General features: G+C 44.4%; 1 protein-coding gene across 1 annotated transcript; it reads right to left on the reverse strand.

Annotated features, from left to right (window-relative positions):
* Positions 1 to 6647: 6647 nt before the first annotated feature.
* On the reverse strand, positions 6648 to 17871 carry LOC135369081 (tubulin alpha-1C chain-like). Its single transcript, XM_064602739.1, has 7 exons — positions 17778 to 17871; positions 13461 to 13641; positions 10196 to 10475; positions 9730 to 9974; positions 8619 to 8881; positions 7032 to 7296; positions 6648 to 6980 (listed from the first exon to the last, which is right to left on the reverse strand). The coding sequence occupies exons 2-7, from the start codon at positions 13461 to 13463 to the stop codon at positions 6687 to 6689; spliced, it is 1350 nt and encodes a 449-aa protein (XP_064458809.1). The 5' UTR covers positions 13464 to 13641; positions 17778 to 17871; the 3' UTR covers positions 6648 to 6686.
* Between the last annotated feature and the right edge of the window lie 1528 nt (positions 17872 to 19399).

Raw genomic sequence — 19399 nt, forward strand, 5'->3', positions numbered from 1 at the left:
TAGGGTACAGATCCGTACCAAGAAACGAGCTTGTTGGCCAAACACTTGCCAAGCCCGGCTAGGTTGGCAGACCAAGCTCTGCCAAGCTTGGTCCAATCTCGGTATGTCACCTTGGTGAGTGGGCAACGCGCAATGGCGTAGCAGTGCATAAGTTGGACTTTTGATGGACCAAGTGAATGTCTCAAGCTAAAAGCAGTAAGAAACAGAGGCGCTATCTTCATAGTGAGTTAATACATCATTTCACTGTTGTTTATGCATGCATCGAATTAAACTTCACCCTTCATTTTGACTAACGGGCGAACAGGACTCTCGATTTTTGGAAGCTCGCGAGACACACTATGTATAGTACCTGCTCTTCCTCAGGAAAGTTTAGTCCTAATGGTCTCGGGCATTTTGCGAGCTTTTATGATTCTCCCTATCTTCTTTTCTTTTTCGTCTTTTCCTCTTCTTTCTTTTTTGCACTTTGAAACGCGGCGCACATTGTTCGTTGTGGGAAATTGTTGTGCTTTAAACGCCGTGCTGACTGTCCGTTGTGGGAAATATGGGCAACAGGCAAAGAATGATAAACTGTTACCGTACGCCGCGAGACAGTTGAGTATGAATATGAGCGACGCCGCAGGAATGTATCTTGGCACAACCTTGCCAAAATGTAGGCTGGCCAGTGCTTGACAAGTCATTCACCAGGGTGGAGATCCGTATCAAGAAACAAGCTTGTTGGCCGATAATTTGCCAGGTAGGCCAACCTAACTATTCCCAAGCTTGCCCCAACCTTTGTTTGTTGCTTGGTATACAGCCATTTCCCAAGAATGAAAGCATGGCTTCAAGTCCGGCTTTTGAATCGCTGTATTACCACCCACTCGGCAACAACAACAAGTACTACATGAATGACGATGACTCAGCGCATGTGGGCCAATATATGAGTGGGATGACAATGAAAAAGATGAGGCGTACACACTCGCAATCACCCACTCGGCAGGTGACTGTTGTGCTACTACGTATTGTGTTGCCAGCTGGATGGCTACAAATTCTGCTGTTGTTGAAGATGTTTTGTGCGACCGTCATGCCATTCCCTCTTTCCTGTGCAGTGGAACCACAAAAGCAGATCCTGATGTCGTCGTCGATCCGTCAGTGAAAATAGCAGTTGTCTATCTATAATGCAGTGTCACCGTAGCAGTGCATCATAGATAGACAATGCTGTCTCAGCACTGCAGTGGGCAAAGTGGACTTGGTTTGGTGTACTCCATGCGGTAAATCCGCGGTAGCTCTAGAGTCCAAGGGAGGTGCTGAGTCGCTCTTTGCGGCTGTGTTTTTGGCAAGTTGCGCTGGTAAGGAGCAATCGCTTTGTAGAAGTTAGAATTTTGGAATCTCAATTTCTATGCCAAGGGGTGCCTGTCATGGCGCATATTCAGGTGCGGATATTGGCGCACTATTTCTTGCGTTCTTCTCAGCACCTCTACAGGCTCTTCTCTAGCTTCTGCTTTTGCCAAAACATTGGAGGCGGCTCGAGGTACCTCGAGGCACCTCGAGGCAGAGCTTTTGTTAAAGGTCTCCGTATAGTGTCTTCTCTGCTGTGCTGCCTATCGCATATAGTACAGGTAGATGGTAAGCTACCATTTGTCGAATGAGCGCCCGATGTGCTGTAGTAGAGACTTGGTCGATTTTCCCCAACGGGGGCCGGAGAGACGACCAAGGACATTGACCTGTGCCTCAGACCGCTCCTGATGATGATTTATGTGAGCAGACCATGACTTGTGCGTCAATAACGACTCCTAAGAAGCGGTGATGCGACGCCCTCTGAAATGGTAGACCATTGAGAGTCAGTTGAAGACTCTTGATTCTTTTCCGAGTAAACTGATTATATTATATGTTATGTTCCTGATTATATGTCGCTTCCACTCTCAATACCCATATCGTGGAGGCTAACGTAACAGACCCTTGAAATGTCCAGCCAAAAAGACCGCCGAGATGGCGATCCGTTTCTTGCTTTCTTCGTATCTGTGTGGAGTCAACAGCCCCACCGGCGCCACCCGGAGGCTTATTTCGCCAGGGACGTTCGGGTACAGCACGTCATTTGCGCATTTGTCACGACGGATTGTCTGTATAAATCTGTGATCTGCTGGTGTCGTTGTGAGATCTTTGCAATAAATGTGGATGGTGAATGTTTCAGAGTGATATACCCACTGCGCAGTACAAGCTTCACAATTTTTACCGTCGTTGCACACCTATTCATTAGTGGGACAGTATATAGTTTCTCCCACAACTTCTCCCGCCATCAATGAAGCCCTGAAACTTATATCAACGAGGCCCCCAAACAACTGGACTGTGCTTACGGACAGCAAGGCGGCGCTGCAAATATTATCTTCTCCTTGCTCCAAGATCGTCACAGACATCTTCTCCCTAGCCCCCACGACATACAGCCGTCTCACCGCATCCGGCCACAGCGTGTGGCTTCAATGGGTCCCCACCCACATCGGCCTGCCGGGAAATACCCGCGCTGACGCTGCGGCGAGAGGCGCGCCACCACAATGACCACCACCATTCCTCTCACTCCATCGGCCTGCCTGATACAGATCCACCGTCTGGCAGCACCCTCGCGTTTAGCTCAAACGCTGTAGCGGCAAACATGTTCCTCCACTCCATCGACCCGAGGATGGAACCAGACTTCGAGGTAACTCGTTACTGTAACTAAGTTCCTTTTTTTTGGTAACTTGTAACTTAACTCGGTACTTTTGCGCCATGGTAACTTTCAGAGGAACTCGTTCCTTTTTCAGGGAACTTTGCCAAAGTAACTTAAGTTAAGTTCCAAGTTACTTTTAACTCGCTTTTCACTCACGTCCACATATTTTCTTTCTTTCCCTCCCGTGCCTTCTTAGCATTTTTTGCCATAAAACGTGATATTCAATCAATGACTGCATTTTATTTAGGGAGTAAGAACCGCTGCCATTGAAATAAAGCTGGACTATTGGGCGCCCACAGGGAGTAAGATGCAAGCCATTCGAATAGATTGATTGATTGATTGATTGATTGATTGATTGATTGATTGATTGATTATGTGTTTAATGGCACAAAGGCAACAAAGGCCATAGAGCGCCAAAACTATGCTGAGTGTGTCGGAGACGATTATGGGAAAGATGATGTGAGAGAGAGTGTGGTAGTTAAAACCTATCTACAGGTATGAGCGATGAGCGATGATTGATTGACCAGGATAAGAGAGAGGGGGATGACGATAGCAAGCGAGCATGGCAGTTAAAAGCTATCTACAAGTGTGACAATGAGATATTTACATGAGGAGTTCGGTGATAATGGATAAAAGCGGAGCAATGCTTCGAATAGACATCTACCAGAGAAACGTCATCGTGACATTGGTAGACAGACTGAAACCGAAACAAATCGGAAGGAGAGGGCTGGGTTACACTAACGGGCACATGTTCGCTGCCTCCAATTGAAAGAAAAGTAGGACCGAGGGTCGCGTCCCGTCAAGGGACCATATCGTAATCCCCTCAAGGCCGTGGCTTTCGGGCGCGACCTTGTTCACCTCTAGCTTCGAGCGTAGTTCAGTTCTACCAAATTTTGCCGCTGTCGAACACTATGACGCCACTTGTTTACCAACAGGGAGGGGTCTATTGTTGGACATTAACGAAAACGATCTAAGCGTGTTGCACTCCTCCGCAAGCAACTCAAGGTCTAACTCAACTGCTCACGCGCGCTGCACCTGCGGAATGCTATTTTGTGTCCGAAGTAACTTGGAAGTAACTCGTTCTTTTTTTTAAGTAACTCAGTAACTGCGAGTTACATTTCAGGCTGAAGAACATCGTTATTAACTTGGTTATATTTTGGACACGGTAACTTAACTTGTAAGGAGTTCTTTTTGACGGGTAACTTCTCAATCTATGGATGGAACTCACCCTCTCCCAGCGCCTGTCGCGACAGGAGGAGCATCCTCCATCGCCTACGCCTCGATGTTGCCCTGACCCCGCTGCTCCTCTCTAAGATGGATAGACGGACGTCCCCGATGTGTCCCTGCTGTGCTGCAGTCGCCGACATACGCCATCTATTGTTGCACTGCAAGCGGTACGCCGGCCCCCGAGCCGTCCTCGCCACAAATCTCACTTCCCTAGACCACAGGAAATTTTCCCTGGCGACGCTGCTGGGACCTGTCCGGCACTCCAGACAGTGGGCAGTCACCCGAGCCCTCCTGTGTTACCTAAAGGACACTGGGCTGCTCAGCAGCCTTTGAGCCTTGAGCAACCCCATCGTCCCCTGCCACTTTCTCTTTTCCTTTTCTGCTTCTTTTCTCTCTTTTTCTCTTTCTCTATTTCTTTTTTTTTCTCTCTTTTGGGAATAGCAAGTCGGCCTTTGCCTGTCTGACCTTTCCCCCTTTCTTTATTTTTAATAAACATATCCCCCCCCCTCCCAACAACCTTCAATTCAAGTTTCCTGGCAAGAACCTCATGAATGAAGGTGTGCTTGCTTCCTCCGTCGATGATGCCACGAAGATAGGCAATATCCGTGTCTGCCCAAGCCGGGAACGTTTGGAGCGATCTTGTTGAGCAGGCGCACTGTTGGTCGCCATCGTGTTGGTGCCCCTGTGATCGCTTCGAAGGGTCACACAATGGCGCTGCAAGTCGTTTTCCACGGGCAAGTAATCTTCGCTCGACAACCTCCCTAGTGTATCAGCAGCACCCGTTCCTCAGCCAGTCATAGCCTGCATTGGCACTGTGGCTTGCAGTGGTCAGCCGACTTGAAAAATAAACATTTGAATGCTTTTCTATAGTACTGCAGCTATCAGCACGAAATTGCATGCTTTGTTCTGGGCGCTCTTTGTCCATGCGCACCTAGATAGAGATCTTTTTACCGAAGCACTCTTTATCTCAGCGCCAAGAAACTTGAGAATTTTCATCATCTCACCACTCGCCGTTGAATTCGACTCACTACCCATCGAATGACTTTTGTAATGCTCAGGGTTGCGCGCAACATCCTCCGAAAGCTCCTTTAGAGCAGTGCTATATCGAGCCGACGGCAACGATGTCAGCAATATGTCCACCATCATTGAGGCATAGTTTTCAGTCTGGTTCGAGGCATAGTTTTCGGAGCCACTCGGTCGTACTCGATATGTATTCGTGTACATTAATATAACAGACGCGGATACACGCATGCCACCAAAGTAGCGTGATTAACACCAAAGCTGTTCCAGGTTGGGCTCACGTTACTATTGGTGTACACAAACGCAATCGAGTGCCGTATGTTCAAACTTATCGTCGCCTTTAGAACAACAACAACAAATAAATCATGACTATGGCCTGGGGTGATTCACCGCTTGAGAACAGTACACTACCCCATTACACACGAAACATGAGATGTGAAATATGAAAATGAAGTTATGTGCAAGTATAGCTCTTGAACTCCTCTCCACTGGCTGCGCAGCGCTACGTCACACAAAAGGAAGAAAGCAACATGAAAGAAGCGCCAATGGTCCTTGAGATGCAGGGGAGGACCCTACAGCGTCTGGACTCTGGAGCAAACCGGTAGCCAAGAGGAACTCCAAGAACATCAGAAGAGCTCGACGGTGTTGCACATGGCTCTGACATGGGCCAAGAATTGCAGCCAGGTTGAACGTCTGTCGGCTAGCACCACTCAGCTCAGAGTTGCCAAACGGCCAGGAACTGAGAAGGACATAGTTGGATCCACCGAATACATGAGAGACCTGTCAGTGATGTCCCGACTCCACTGCTGGCAATCTAGTGGTTGAATGAACTCATTCAGAAGTGATCTCCTGTCTCCTCTTGATAACACCGTTGGTACAACAGTCTGAGACTGTAGTGCAGCCGTTGCCGCTCTGTCGGCCTCTTCGTTCCCGCTCAAACCATAGTGACCCGGGATACACTGCAGGGATATATGATGACTGTGATCGCTTAGACGCTGAATTCGATGGAGTATATCTGTGACAACTGGGGCGAGCGGTCCACGAATCCCCATATTGGCTATACATTGAAGAGCAGCCTTTGAATCTGAGTATAGATGACCCAGGCCCGCGGATCGTCACAGGACGTCTTACGTAGAAACAACAGGATGGCATTAGCTCAGCCGACGTTGATGATGTGCGGTGTGAGAGACGGTATCCATGTGACACACCGTCAGTTGGAATAACTAATGCGGACGATGAGCATTCATGACTGGTAGTGACGTCAGTGAAAACTGCAGTGTGGTCAGAATATCGATTGCGCATCATATCCGCTACAAGGTGTTTCAGAACTGATGTAGGCACTTGGTTTCGTTTGACGTTAAGACCAGGAATCGACAATGCGATCGATGGTACTGGAAACGACCACGGAGGCGTCGTGGACACCTCTGATCTTGCAGGAAACGGGGGAACCGTAGGTTTCACTTCCATGAAACGGCGACAAACTTTTGCTATTAGTAGATGGCGCCTCTAGAAACAGCTTCAGTGTGTAACAACAAACACGCGTGGCGTAGTTATATTCGATCAAGATTCGTTGGCAAGCAAAAAGGGCTTTTCTATATCATTTTGTTTAAAGTGGAATCTCAAAGCATTAGAGGTGACTTTTGCAAGAAGGTTGCAAGAAGCACTTGCAGGGACTCTATTTGAATGTCAGTGTGTATAGTTGGCACAAAACTACATATGTATCTCCAGATCCTGATTCTGAGCAAATAAATGCTTTCTTTAATTAGTATTCTTCACCCTCGTCGACACCATCATTGGAATCCATTCCAACTTCTTCATAATCCTTCTCGAGAGCTGCCATATCTTCACGGGCCTCTGAGAATTCTCCTTCCTCCATACCCTCTCCCACGTACCAGTGTACGAAAGCACGCTTGGCGTACATCAGATCAAACTTGTGATCTAGCCTGGCCCATGCCTCAGCTATGGCTGTAGTGTTGGACAACATGCACACGGCGCGAGGAACCTTAGCCAGATCACCTCCAGGAACAGCGGTTGGTGGCTGATAGTTGATGCCAACCTGGAAATGGTTGACATTTAGGGATCATATGAAGGAAAATGGAGAGCGTACCTTGAAGCCTGTTGGACACCAATCCACGAACTGGATGGTGCGCTTGGTCTTGATAGCAGCAATGGCTGCATTTACATCCTTGGGTACGACGTCCCCACGGTATAGCATGCAGCAGGCCATGTACTTGCCATGACGTGGGTCACACTTGACCATCTGATTGGCTGGCTCGAAGCAGGCGTTCGTTATTTCTGCCACGGTCAGCTGCTCGTGGTATGCCTTCTCAGACGAGATCACTGGGGCATACGTCACTAGCGGGAAGTGGATTCTGGAAGGGCACATTCTAAAAGTCATTTCAAGGGCACTCACACAAATAAAAGCGAGGCTGTACATTACGAGCCGATTTTTAAAAATTCCGTGTTATATGACCATAAAATCAACTGTGGCTATAAGCGGCATATAGACGCTGGACAAAGGATACCGGGAAGGAGTATGCGTCCTAGGCCGACTTCAGGGGGAACTGTGTCTTCTGGAAAGTCTGCCGGAACACCCCAGGGAATTGGAGTCCCAGTCGTCTCGGCGTGGAAAGCGGTCAAGCAATGCCCAATTCACTCCTAGTTTACATAAGTGGCTAACAAATTTACACCTTCCCACAGTTGTTCCTATAGTGGTTCCCTTTGTTTGACGACGCCACTGTTCTCTTTCGACATCCGTCTGGATCGAGGAGATGCCCTGTTTTATGAAAGATTATTTCGATAACATCAGCCAAAGATGGGTCTCCTCAATTTCGAGATTGCCTTTCTTGCCGGCGACTTTCCAAAGGAATTGAACTGTTTCTGAATAAACCTCATCTGCTAGTTGAGCTTGAGCCTGTCCGCGTGTGTGTGCCTCGTCCTTGTGCACATTTCGTCCATCTATTTATTTATTTATTTGAAATACTGTTGACCTTAAACAGAGGCCGTTAAAGGAGATGGCACAAAATACATAGAAACAGACACACTACGGCAGTACTAAAGCACTCCTCGCTTCAGAACAAGGTATCCAATGATCCGCTAAATTCTGCGAGTGATGACGCGGAGACACAATCCTCGGGCAGAGTATTCCACTCACTTATTACCCTCTGGAAAAATGAGTATTTAAAGGCATTAACGTTGAAGTAAGTTCGAAGTTAATGGTTCGAAGTACTTGGAATGTTTGTGCCTGGAAGGAGGTCAACTGCCTTTACTTATGTAGGATTAAGTGGCCGTTGAGTAGGAGAGAAAAAAAAACTTGAGCCTCCTTATTTTTCTGCGTTTATTCGAAGGACAGATTTGTGCTAATTTACATAAATAAGAAGGTGAGTCGGTACGCCTGTATCTGTTATAAATGAACCGTACTGCCTGCCTTTGGATCTTTTCAAGCTTAATTATATTCGAACAAGTAAATGGATCCCAGACCTCGCATGCATATTCTAAAATTGGTCTGACTAGGGTCTTATATGCCGTTAATTTTGCGTGACACGTTGCATCCTAGTTTTGGCTTTGTTAGTAATTTTTTCAACGCGAAAACTGCAACTTTATGAATGAGTAAAATGTACCCCATGATATATAGTAGTGTTTACCCTGAGAAGACGGTGTTTGTAATCGAAATTGAACCATTATTTCAACCTACCTTGGATACGGCACCAAGTTAGTCTGAAATTCTGTGAGGTCGACGTTGAGTGCTCCGTCGAATCGCAGAGAAGCAGTAATAGAAGAGACAATCTGGCTGATGAGACGGTTCAGATTTGAATAAGAGGGGCGGTCAATGTCCAGGTTACGTCTGCAAATATCGTAGATGGCCTCATTGTCCACCATGAAGGCACAGTCTGAGTGCTCCAGGGTCGTGTGAGTCGTCAAGATAGAGTTGTAGGGTTCTACCACAGCTGTCGCCACCTACCATCCAGGGATTCATTTATTAACTGCACTCATTGAAATCACTTTTGCCATGGAAAACATCCGCAAGTTTATTAGCTGTCCACCTGGGGTTCGTGCGCCGGCGCTGTGTGTCGGAGATCAAAAGAACCCAGGTGGTCCCAGTTATCCGCAGTCCTACCCACGTGCAACATATCGCCACACTCTGCTGACAAACCTTACGTATAACGTCACAGTACCATCACTATTATTTCTCCAATTAATATCAATTTTCTGAAAATATATTTCGCTTTACAAGCCCTGTGCGCGAAAAAACCACCACGCACACAAAAAACACACCATCAGCAACGTACCTACCAACTATTGTGGTTACGGGTACTGCCGTACTTTTTTATCTGTGTTGGCATCATGTTAGATTCTCCTCAACATCCGTATACAATTTCATCCCCGAGTTACAGATGAAAAAAATACCACATTTGTGCCTGTAAATATGTATGTTTCTTTTCTCTCTCTTGGAAGTTTGATGCGTTTATGTTTATACCACGAATTATGAAAAAATGAACAATTGCGGTTGCCTTTATGGAAGAGGCACTTGCTCCTGTGCTATGCCAAATGAATGCTTGCGAGTGTGAATCTGCGTTTCCCAGCAAAACAGACACGAAAAACACGAGAGGAACTGATGTTCTGAGGCTGGAACAACACAGAAGGGACAGATACAACGAAAAACACGTCTGTGACGTCAAAGTCCCCAGACGGCTCCGTCCCAGACACTTATACTCTAAGGTGTGTACGATACAACGCGTACATGATATGTATTTTACGTGGATTTTTCTTTTTAGAGTTAAGGCACTTGAAAAAAAGAAACCCACCTGAGGAGCGGGATAAATAGAAAACTCGAGTTTTGATTTCTTTCCATAGTCGACGGAAAGACGTTCCATGAGGAGTGAAGTAAAGCCCGATCCAGTTCCTCCTCCAAAGCTGTGAAAGATAAGGAAGCCCTGGAGTCCCGTGCACATATCAGCCAACTTGCGGATTCGGTCCAGCACGAGGTCCACGATCTCTTTCCCAATTGTGTAGTGGCCGCGAGCATAGTTGTTTGCAGCATCTTCCTTGCCTGCTCAACAGAATGGAACGCATTGTTCGTTTTGGAGCAATGGCCGCCGTCTGCCACAGGGCTGATTCAAACTGGTGGCAGCCCCAATTAACATGACGAAAGTTACCCCGTTCTGTGCCAATTTTTCTTTAGAAATACACAACTTGTAACATAAACTGTGCACCTACTAGCTCGCCTTCTTCCAAGTTTTGTCTCGGAAATAGGAATGAGAGAGGACGTACCAGAGATAAGCTGCTCCGGATGGTAGAGCTGCCTGTATGAACCCGATCGCACCTCATCCACGACAGTAGGTTCGAGATCGACAAAGACCGCTCGCGGCACATGCTTCCCGGCCCCAGTCTCAGCAAAGAAGGTGTTGAAAGAGTCGTCCACTCCTCCGGTCACTTTGTCGCTGGGCATTTGGCCATCCGCCTGGATGCCATGTTCCAAGCAGTACAACTCCCAGCAGGCGTTACCAATCTGGACACCTGCCTGGCCAATGTGTACGCTGATGCATTCCCTCTGTGCAGAGAGAGAGAGAAAAAAAATCTTTTTGTCTGCGCTGCAAAAGGCTTTCATTTTATGACCCAATCTCCGTCGGGGAAGATGGCACTTACTGACCCTTCTCGCACTCCACGTCACAAAGTGCAGAAAGACCAACTCAAGCAATCAAACTATTTTCTAGTCTTGTTGATCATGACGGTTGAGTACTCCGGTAAACATTCATCTTGTCAACTATAAAATAGAAAACCTTTTACGGGTAAAAAACAAACAAAAGAAAAACAAGTTCTCTTTCATTTGAAACGCATTTCAAATCTGCGTATGAGAGCATCCCTCCAAAATGGCGGCGCCCGCTGTCAGATAACAACTGCCGTCTATTGTTTCGGTTTCTTTCCAAAAACGAGACGCGTCCTTGTATACATTGACACCTTCTTGCAATGAGCCACACATAGGGTTGCCACCAGTCCGGTATTACACCGGCACGGCCGGTTATTTGCTCGCTCTGCCGGTTGCCGGTAGGAAGGTAATACCGGCAGCCTTTTGCCGGTATTTGTGGCTCAAGACCTTTCATAGGGGCTTTTGCGGGGTTTTCCCTTCAACATTCCACTACAGCTCGAATAAATCTGGAGCACAGACCCAACTCCGCAGTCGCCAGTAGTTTTCTTAGTTATTCATTATTATTATTACTATTATCACTGTTATTCATTAAGTCTTGTGTTCGGAAGGGAAAAGATCAGTGATTGTGCAAAGCTGTTCGTGGCTGTGTCGAGCCAGCTAGAACTTAGGCCGTATACAACCATCATGAGATCTCCGACCGCAAAGAAGGGTTTGTCTGCGTCGATGTGTTTTTCAAAGTAAGTGGCAGTCCAATCCGGTTGCTCCACTACGATCCAGTGTAGCGTTCATGCCTGTTTATAGCAATTTCTAGCATCAATGATACAGCCAGACCCAGGAACATGTTTCCTCGTATTATCTTGAGCGAGCACGCTCGCTCTCTCTCTGTGAGAGTCCACCCCTTACCCACTTCCCTTTCCCGCGAGCCTTTCCTCCTTTCTCTCTATTCCACCTCCTCTCCCTCAGCCGGTATTTTTCACTACGAAAGGTGGTAAACCTAGCCACACACCGCACACGAAACATTTAATTTCTCCCGACAAATATTATTGGCGGTTAGTACCGTCGGTCAAGTTCTATAGAACGTCTGAGACCGGCACTTCAAAAGAAGAAGTGATTTTCAAATCGCGCTCACCTATAAGAATTTAGAATATGGCGGCAAAGAAGTACAACATGTTTTCATTTTAATCCATTGGTCACTTACTTTAATCCAAGCGCTACCCAATTTAACATGTGTAACTGTATTCCTTATGTATTTCGTCAAGCAATTGTGAGACTTTACCTGTGAGACTTACGCCAATATATCATGAGTTTATGACTACTGATCCAACAATCCCTGGTTTTCGCAGTGTCATGCGGTGCTTTATGACTGCTTTTTGTTATTATGACATTCCATGCCTATTTTCATTATATGTGCTATGAATTGATGTTATAGGCTACTCTTCAAACAGTGTCATGCAATGTTTTATGACTGCCTACGATCATTATAACATTCCATGACTATTTTCATGATATGTGCCACGAATCGATTTTTTGGGACTGCTTCGCTTCAAACAGTGCCATACAGTGTTTTATAACTACCGATGGTCATTATGACATTTCATGACTATTTTCATGATATCTGACATGAATCGATTTCATACGACTACCGCTGCTTCAAGTAGTGTCATAGTGTTTGACGATTATCTATTAATATCATAATAACCGTCAGCAGTCATAAAACAGTGCATGGCACTGTGTAAAGAAGCGGTAGCTGCATAAAGTCGAGTCATGACACTATCATGAAAATAGTCATAGATTGTCATGATAACCATAGGTAGTCATAAAACACTGTACTGTTTGAAACAGGACCGTAGAAAATAGTAAAAAAAATTGAATGACACTGTTTGAAGCAGGCGGTAGTCCCATAAAATCAATTCATGGTTCATATCATGAAAATAGTCATGGAATGTAATAATGACAAGCGATAGTCACAAATCATCGCCTGACACTGTTTGAAACAGCTGTAATTATCTGTAAGTTATTACCAGTACCTCGGAAAGAGTCATGAAATGTCATAATGACAAGCAGTAGTCATGAATATTTGTGTAGAATATTGCAGATAGCAATAGTCATCGAATTCGTGGTCATTATAAGAATCCCACAAATTTTAATACAAATATCAGTTTGATACACTGCATTACGAATATTGTTGCTTGGATTAATTTGGTTGACAACTGGATTAAATTGAATGACCAATAGATTAAAATGAAGTCTGCCGCATACTAACCCCCTGTCCTCTCTCCATCTGTTCACATCTATACGCCACAGTTGCTTCACGGCGCTAACACGGAATGATTAAAATGGGCGGGAAAACCTGTAGTAATTTCTGTCATCTCCATGAAAAGCTGTTGCAAGTGAGAACTTGTTTTCATTGGGAGAAATGTGTGGCCACGATTGTTTCCACTATGTTCATTTTATTTAGCCCCTTGCTCACACATGAATCAACAGCCTTTACTTGTACTAGCGCTTAGCGTTGGGAGGCGATTGCTCGGAACCGGCTATGACGTCATCACGTTCATATTCTGTTGTATCGGGTAAAACTGCAAATCGTATCGACAGCCTTGAGTCAAGGGGACTAATCACCATCTGCTACGAATACCATCAAGTTCTTCGATAAGGAATTGAATGTTTCGATGAGGCAACTTTTTCTTCCCTTTCTAAACTTTAGCTACAGCAAACAAGTCCGGTTTCAACAATATATACGTTGCTTGGAATGGCAACGAAACAAAGACGCCGCAGATTTTTGGCACATTATCGGTGACGTGCCAAACGTCATATAATACACTTGACAAGAACAAATGCGATGCGTTTTAATTGCCCTTAAAATGAGCAACCTAAACGAAAGGGACTTACCATTTTGAAAGAGCGTGAAAGACGCACGAAGAGCAAATTCACGGAGGCAACTAATGGGTGGAGGTATTTCTCTAGCCTTTTTGTACGCACCCAAGGGCGTTGGCAGCCAACACATGACTTCTTTTCCGCAATGCGATTGGAGCGTACTCGTCATGGTCGTCAGACGCGTGGGGTGTTCGTCCTAGTAAGAAACAAACTCGAGGTTCAACTGCCTTTTTGCAGGAAAAGTTGTAGACGTTCACATCAGGAGCAGATTTCCCTTAAAAATGAACAACTTCTATGCCGCAAGAACACATTATTTATACTGAATGGATCGACGATCTGTGTGCTACACGAAGGTACAACACTTGTTTATGTAACCAGAGAGATTATATCGTAGGTTCGTCCATGGAGCACAAGTTAACTACATCTTCTTTTCTGTTTTGCTAATGATTAATTAAAGAGGACTCCCGTTATTTGGAGAAACGGTTGCTTACTGTACAGTGGAATCTCTCCAACGGAATCTGAAAAGTCATGTTCCATTTATCGGGAGTTCCATTTTCTGAGGATATGTGATTTCCGCCTTGGATTGTTCCCAGGGGTGCACAAGCTGTAAATAACCCGTGTGCGCATTGGCACAAAAACATAAAATTGCTATTTTTCTTCTTTTACAAACCTCCACCCACTCACATCCAGATCCATGACATAACAGCCTTATTAGCCATCGTGCCAGGATGTAGACTTGTACGTATCTTGAGTACGTACTCAAAATACACTATTTTAAATACTTTTTCTGATATTTTGGTCTCTAATCAATGCTTTTTGCAACAAGTGTTTTAATGTATTTAGAATACCTTTTCGGTATTTGCTACTGAGTACTCTGTACTCAAAATGCTTTCCTCCCTCGCCAAGCCATACCCAGCACGATTTTCAGCTCACTGGAGCTTCCCTCCTTTCTTTCTCTTTCTTTTTTTTTTTTTCGGGAATTCGCCAATCTGTCATTTATCTTCTTGTACAATAGGCGCTTTGCCTTGCTTGTCAATAGCGTGGTCAGAAAACCGTTCCTATTCATATTGCCAAGTGAATCACCAAGGGATTAGGTACAGAGTATCCCGGCATTTATTTCCTTGGTCACCAAAGCAATAAACACGTGCCAGAGGTTGAAAGACCCGAAAGGACATACATGGATTACGATGTTTTGGGTCAGAACATATCAACAAAGTTTACTTGGGTTCACCAAAGTTCACCAAGGCCACGTTCAGAATACGCGTTTCACTAGTCACCGCTCATACTAAAGCACTTTAAAGAGTATCTTAAATACTTCTTGAAGTATCTAGTACTCTACTCAAATTGCTTTCAGTTTTGAGTATTTTGTACTCTATATTTTAATACTTTTTACGTAGACTAATTAGTACCCTATTTTAAATACTTATGCGCAGTATTTTGTCTGCCAGGCTGTGACGACGACAACGACTATAGCGTGTCACACTTGACTACAAAACATGTGCCAACAATCTATGCTTGTTCCCTCTACCCGGAGAGTTTGTTTCGATTATTAGCGGGAACATTTTTGCATCCCATAAATATAGAAAAGAAAACAATAATATTCCACATAATGGACTTTCCTTTACCAAGATTCCGCTGGATTGTATGTGTAAGTGAATTGGACCCCTCTATGTATTTATTTTGAGGGAAAAAAAGAATAATGAATCACTTGGAGAGGCGGAGGAGGCCGGTTGAACGGGTCATCGTCCCACGTACGACGGCAATGTGGGTCGTATGTAACACCTACATGTGTAGCCTTATATGTCCTTCAAGGTATACAGGTGTTCTCTCCCTTTCTAGGATGTCAGTGGACAACGGTCAGGTGACAACCCCGTAACGCATGATCCTCTATGTGTGTCCCTGCTACAATTATAACGTGGAGCTAAATCATTTTTTGGCTCTGAGCACGGTGCAGATAGAAAGGCCATTGGATGGCCTTATTGTCTTGACAGTGCATTGCCTTACGAAACTTTTCATAAGAAATAGTATATCCTCGCATGGTATTTCGGAGGGAGGACACATTTTACCAGGTCAAACAGAGGCTGTTTGCATTGTGCTCGTATCTACGTACTTGTATGTAAGAAAACGTTGAGAATTTATTTCGGCTTATTTGTCGGCGCAAACTATTTGTCTCCCTGCAACTAAACTGTGTTTCACTTGAAGCAGACAGAATATGTGGGCTTATGCCCCAAGTAGAAGAACGGATGACTTTCGTAATAAATTCGTCTTCCAATGCTCTCTTTATATCTCTCTATCTGGCTAAAGGAAAGAACATAATTCTCCGTTTTGTGTCTAGGACAAAGAAAAACGAGTTCTTACACAGGGCTAAGAAAGCCAGACTCACTACCACAAAGCTCGGTTTTGGAGCAGCTTTGGATCTAATTTATTTTAACGATCACCTAACGCCAGTAAGCAAGAGACTGTTTTCTAAGGCGAGGTCATTGGCAAAATTAAACAATTGCAAGTTCGTTTGGACTGACCAATGCCAGATCAAAGTAAGGCACTCTACAGACAGCAATGTGTTTCGTATAAATTGTGAGGACGATCTTGCTAAGATTTGTCCGATGTAAATTGAGGGCAGTCTGTTAACTGCTTCGACTTGCATGGAGTTTTCCGCGATTCATTTCAATGTAAGAAGCCTCAGAAAACATTTCGATGACGTTACGTCTTTCCTCTGTACAAGGCCTTGCAAATATTTACTTCGCCCTAAGTGAGACCTGGTTAAAGTCATGTGAAGCTCCTTTATATCAACATGATAACTATCGCCGTGAATTCGTATGCCGTGATGTGTCGGGGAATAGAGACAGAGGTGGTGGTGTTGGGTTATTTGTTGCTCCTGAAATCGAGTATGATGTTCGAAGTGATATTGTTTTGAATCGCTCTTTATGTGAGAGTCTGTGGATCGAAATTGATAAGCCTTCTTTTTCGGGTTGCATTAGAAATGTCATTGTTGGCGTGCTTTATCGACCCGAATTTACAACTGCTCTTGAGATACTATTATATCGTATATCTTCTGAAAATAAAAGTGTCTTGCTATTGGGGGACTTTAATATAGACTTTCTGGACAGAAACTGTACAGCTTCTTCATCGTTCTCGAATTGTTTAATAAGTTGTGGCTACGTCTGTCCTATTGGCACACCTACTAGAGTAACAGCTAGTACTTCTACCCTGATTGATCATGTATGGATGAAGCACTGTACACTCTCCCACGCCAATGTGATACAGACTGCTATCACAGATCACTTTGCTGTATCTGTTGTATTAGATACACGTTTGTACAGTCCGGCGAAGATCTATGTGAATTATATAAGTAGAGTTGACTGGAGTAATGTTTACGATGCGGTTTGTGTTGATGACGCTTACGATAAATTTACTGCACATATTACTGATGGTATTAGAAATAGTACGACTACCTCAGTTACTAGAAACAGGTATGTTAGTTGCGTCTGTCCCTGGATGACCACCGGAATTTTAAAATCGGTAAAGAAATAACATAATCTTGGGAAGAAGGTAAAAAGAAATCATTTTAACGTGGCTTTACGGAACAGATACCTGATGTACTCAAAGTGCTTGTCTAGGATCACCAACTATACAAAAAGAAGGTACTATTGCTCCATGATTGTGAAATGTTCCAACACTAATGATAAGTGGAAGATCATTAATAGGTTTCTTAATAGATCTGGTCGTCATGTAGTTTCCAACACGATTACTCATGATGGCATAACATATTGCGGCTCGGCTAATATCGCAACTGCTTTCAACAATTATTTTTCGACACAGAGTGCGCCGTCCGCTTCAGTCTTGCGGCGTTCATCTCAATCTTTTTATTTGCGTCCTACTTGTTGCTCTGAAGCTTTGCGTACCATATCTTCGCTGCGCAATACATCTGCTGGCTATGATAACATATCTGTGTTGAACCTTAAACTTGTCAAAACTTTAATCTCCGCTGTTCTGGCACACATTGTTAATTTAGCTTTTCAACAGGGCAGATTTCCCGCGGCACTGAAAAGGGCAATTGTTGTGCCTATCTATAAAGGGGGCAATATCTATCCTACCTGCTGTTAGTAAAGTCCTTGAAAGGCTAATTCACGACCGCTTAATGAGTTATCTTTAATCTTTCGACATTCTGTACGCTAAACAATTCGGGTTCCGCAGCGGTTTGTCGACTGTCATAAATTTCGTCGAACGTGTCAAGCAATCAACTGACTCTGGCGGTGTTGCTTTGTCTATATTTGTTGACTTTTCCAAAGCTTTAGATTGCGTGAATCACAGAACCCTTTTGTCGAAACTTACCAGCTATGGAATATGTGGACCCGCCCATGACCTTCTACGTAGTTATCTTGCTGACCGCACACAAGTTGTCGGATATGATGGCGCACTATCGCCTGCTACGACACTCAACGTCGGTGTTCCTCAGGGATCTATTTTAGGGCCTCTCCTTTTCTTAACATACATAAATGACCTTCCTAATCATATCGTACATTCCGATGTGTTCTTGTACGCTGATGATACTACCTTACTTATCACAGGCCAGAATACAGAAGAACTGATGGATAGACTACAGGTTGATTTAGATAGCTTGGAACAATGCTGTGGCAGCAATCATTTCAAGTTAAACTCTGATAAAACTGTTTCATTCCCCGCAGCGTCGCGTAACTCTCCCGTCCCGACTATCTATCACCAGTACGCTACTTAATTTTAGTAATGAAGCAAAATCTCTTGGTGTTGTGCTCGATAAGCACCTCCGCTTTCAGTCGCATATTAGACATATCTCTAACAAAATTTCTTATGGCATTAGTGCACTTGTCAGGACACGACAATGCTTTCCTCGTTCAGTGCTCCTAAGCTTATATTTTTCTTTTGTCTATTCCCATATCGCTTACTGTGCCCCAGTCTGGGGCCTTACTTATAATTCTCACTTACGGGCACTGCAGGTGTTGCAGAATCGTGCTATAAAAATTATATTTCGCTTACCATATCAGTTCCCTGTTTCTCCTGTGATGACTAATTACAGAATATTAAGTATTCAACAAGTAATTTCCCATAACGTCCTACTCATCGCGCGGTCGTATATTACCGGCTGTTTAGAATCAGAAACGCTTAGTTATAACCATTTGAAGGCAAAACGTCAAAGAAGGGCTGGAGCGGAGGGTCTGCACAATCAACCACTAACAAAAGTAATTACGGTAAGCACTCATTTGTTTTCCGCAGTGTATGCGAGTGGAATCATTTACCACTTAAAATAAGGAGGATTGCTTGCCCCAGAGCGTTTAAACTCCAAACTAAAAACTTGTTACTATCTTGTAATGAGTTGTTATACGGATCTCTTTTTTGTGTACTTTTAGCTGTCTTACTGCTGCCACGGTCCGTGCTACTACTGTTAGTGTCTTCTAACCAGTTTTCAGAAGCCTTCTAGAAGTGTCATGTCGAATTAATGTATGTTAATGCTTGGTGAACTGTCTTTGATGTATTTGTTAATCACCATGGAGAACCCTTTAACAGGGATTTTGTTTCCTACTGGGTTCTCCACTTGTATGTAAATATGTATGTATTTTCTAATAGAGATGACTAATAAATGTATTGAATATTGAATATCACACTTAAGTTCATGTAATGCGTGCGTATGAGCGGCCTACAGTAAATGTGTTTGGGAAATCCCACTCGAGCATTGAAAATAGCTCTCGTGCGTGTTGTGCCTCGTCTCGTTGTCCATAAATTGAACAGATGCGCAAAGCAATACGTTTTTTTTTTCTTTTTTGCTCTTAACGGTTGACTACGACACTGTAGCCTGCTGGTTTCATGACGCTAAGCTCCTCTATTACACCCCCTATCCCCCACTCCTTCCTGCTGTCATCTCTCCATCTATCCACGCCTGTTTGTTGCCGCACAGCAAGCCAAGCAAGCCGTCAAGCTCA

This window comes from Ornithodoros turicata, chromosome 9 (assembly GCF_037126465.1).
Source record: "Ornithodoros turicata isolate Travis chromosome 9, ASM3712646v1, whole genome shotgun sequence".
NCBI lineage: Eukaryota > Metazoa > Arthropoda > Arachnida > Ixodida > Argasidae > Ornithodoros > Ornithodoros turicata.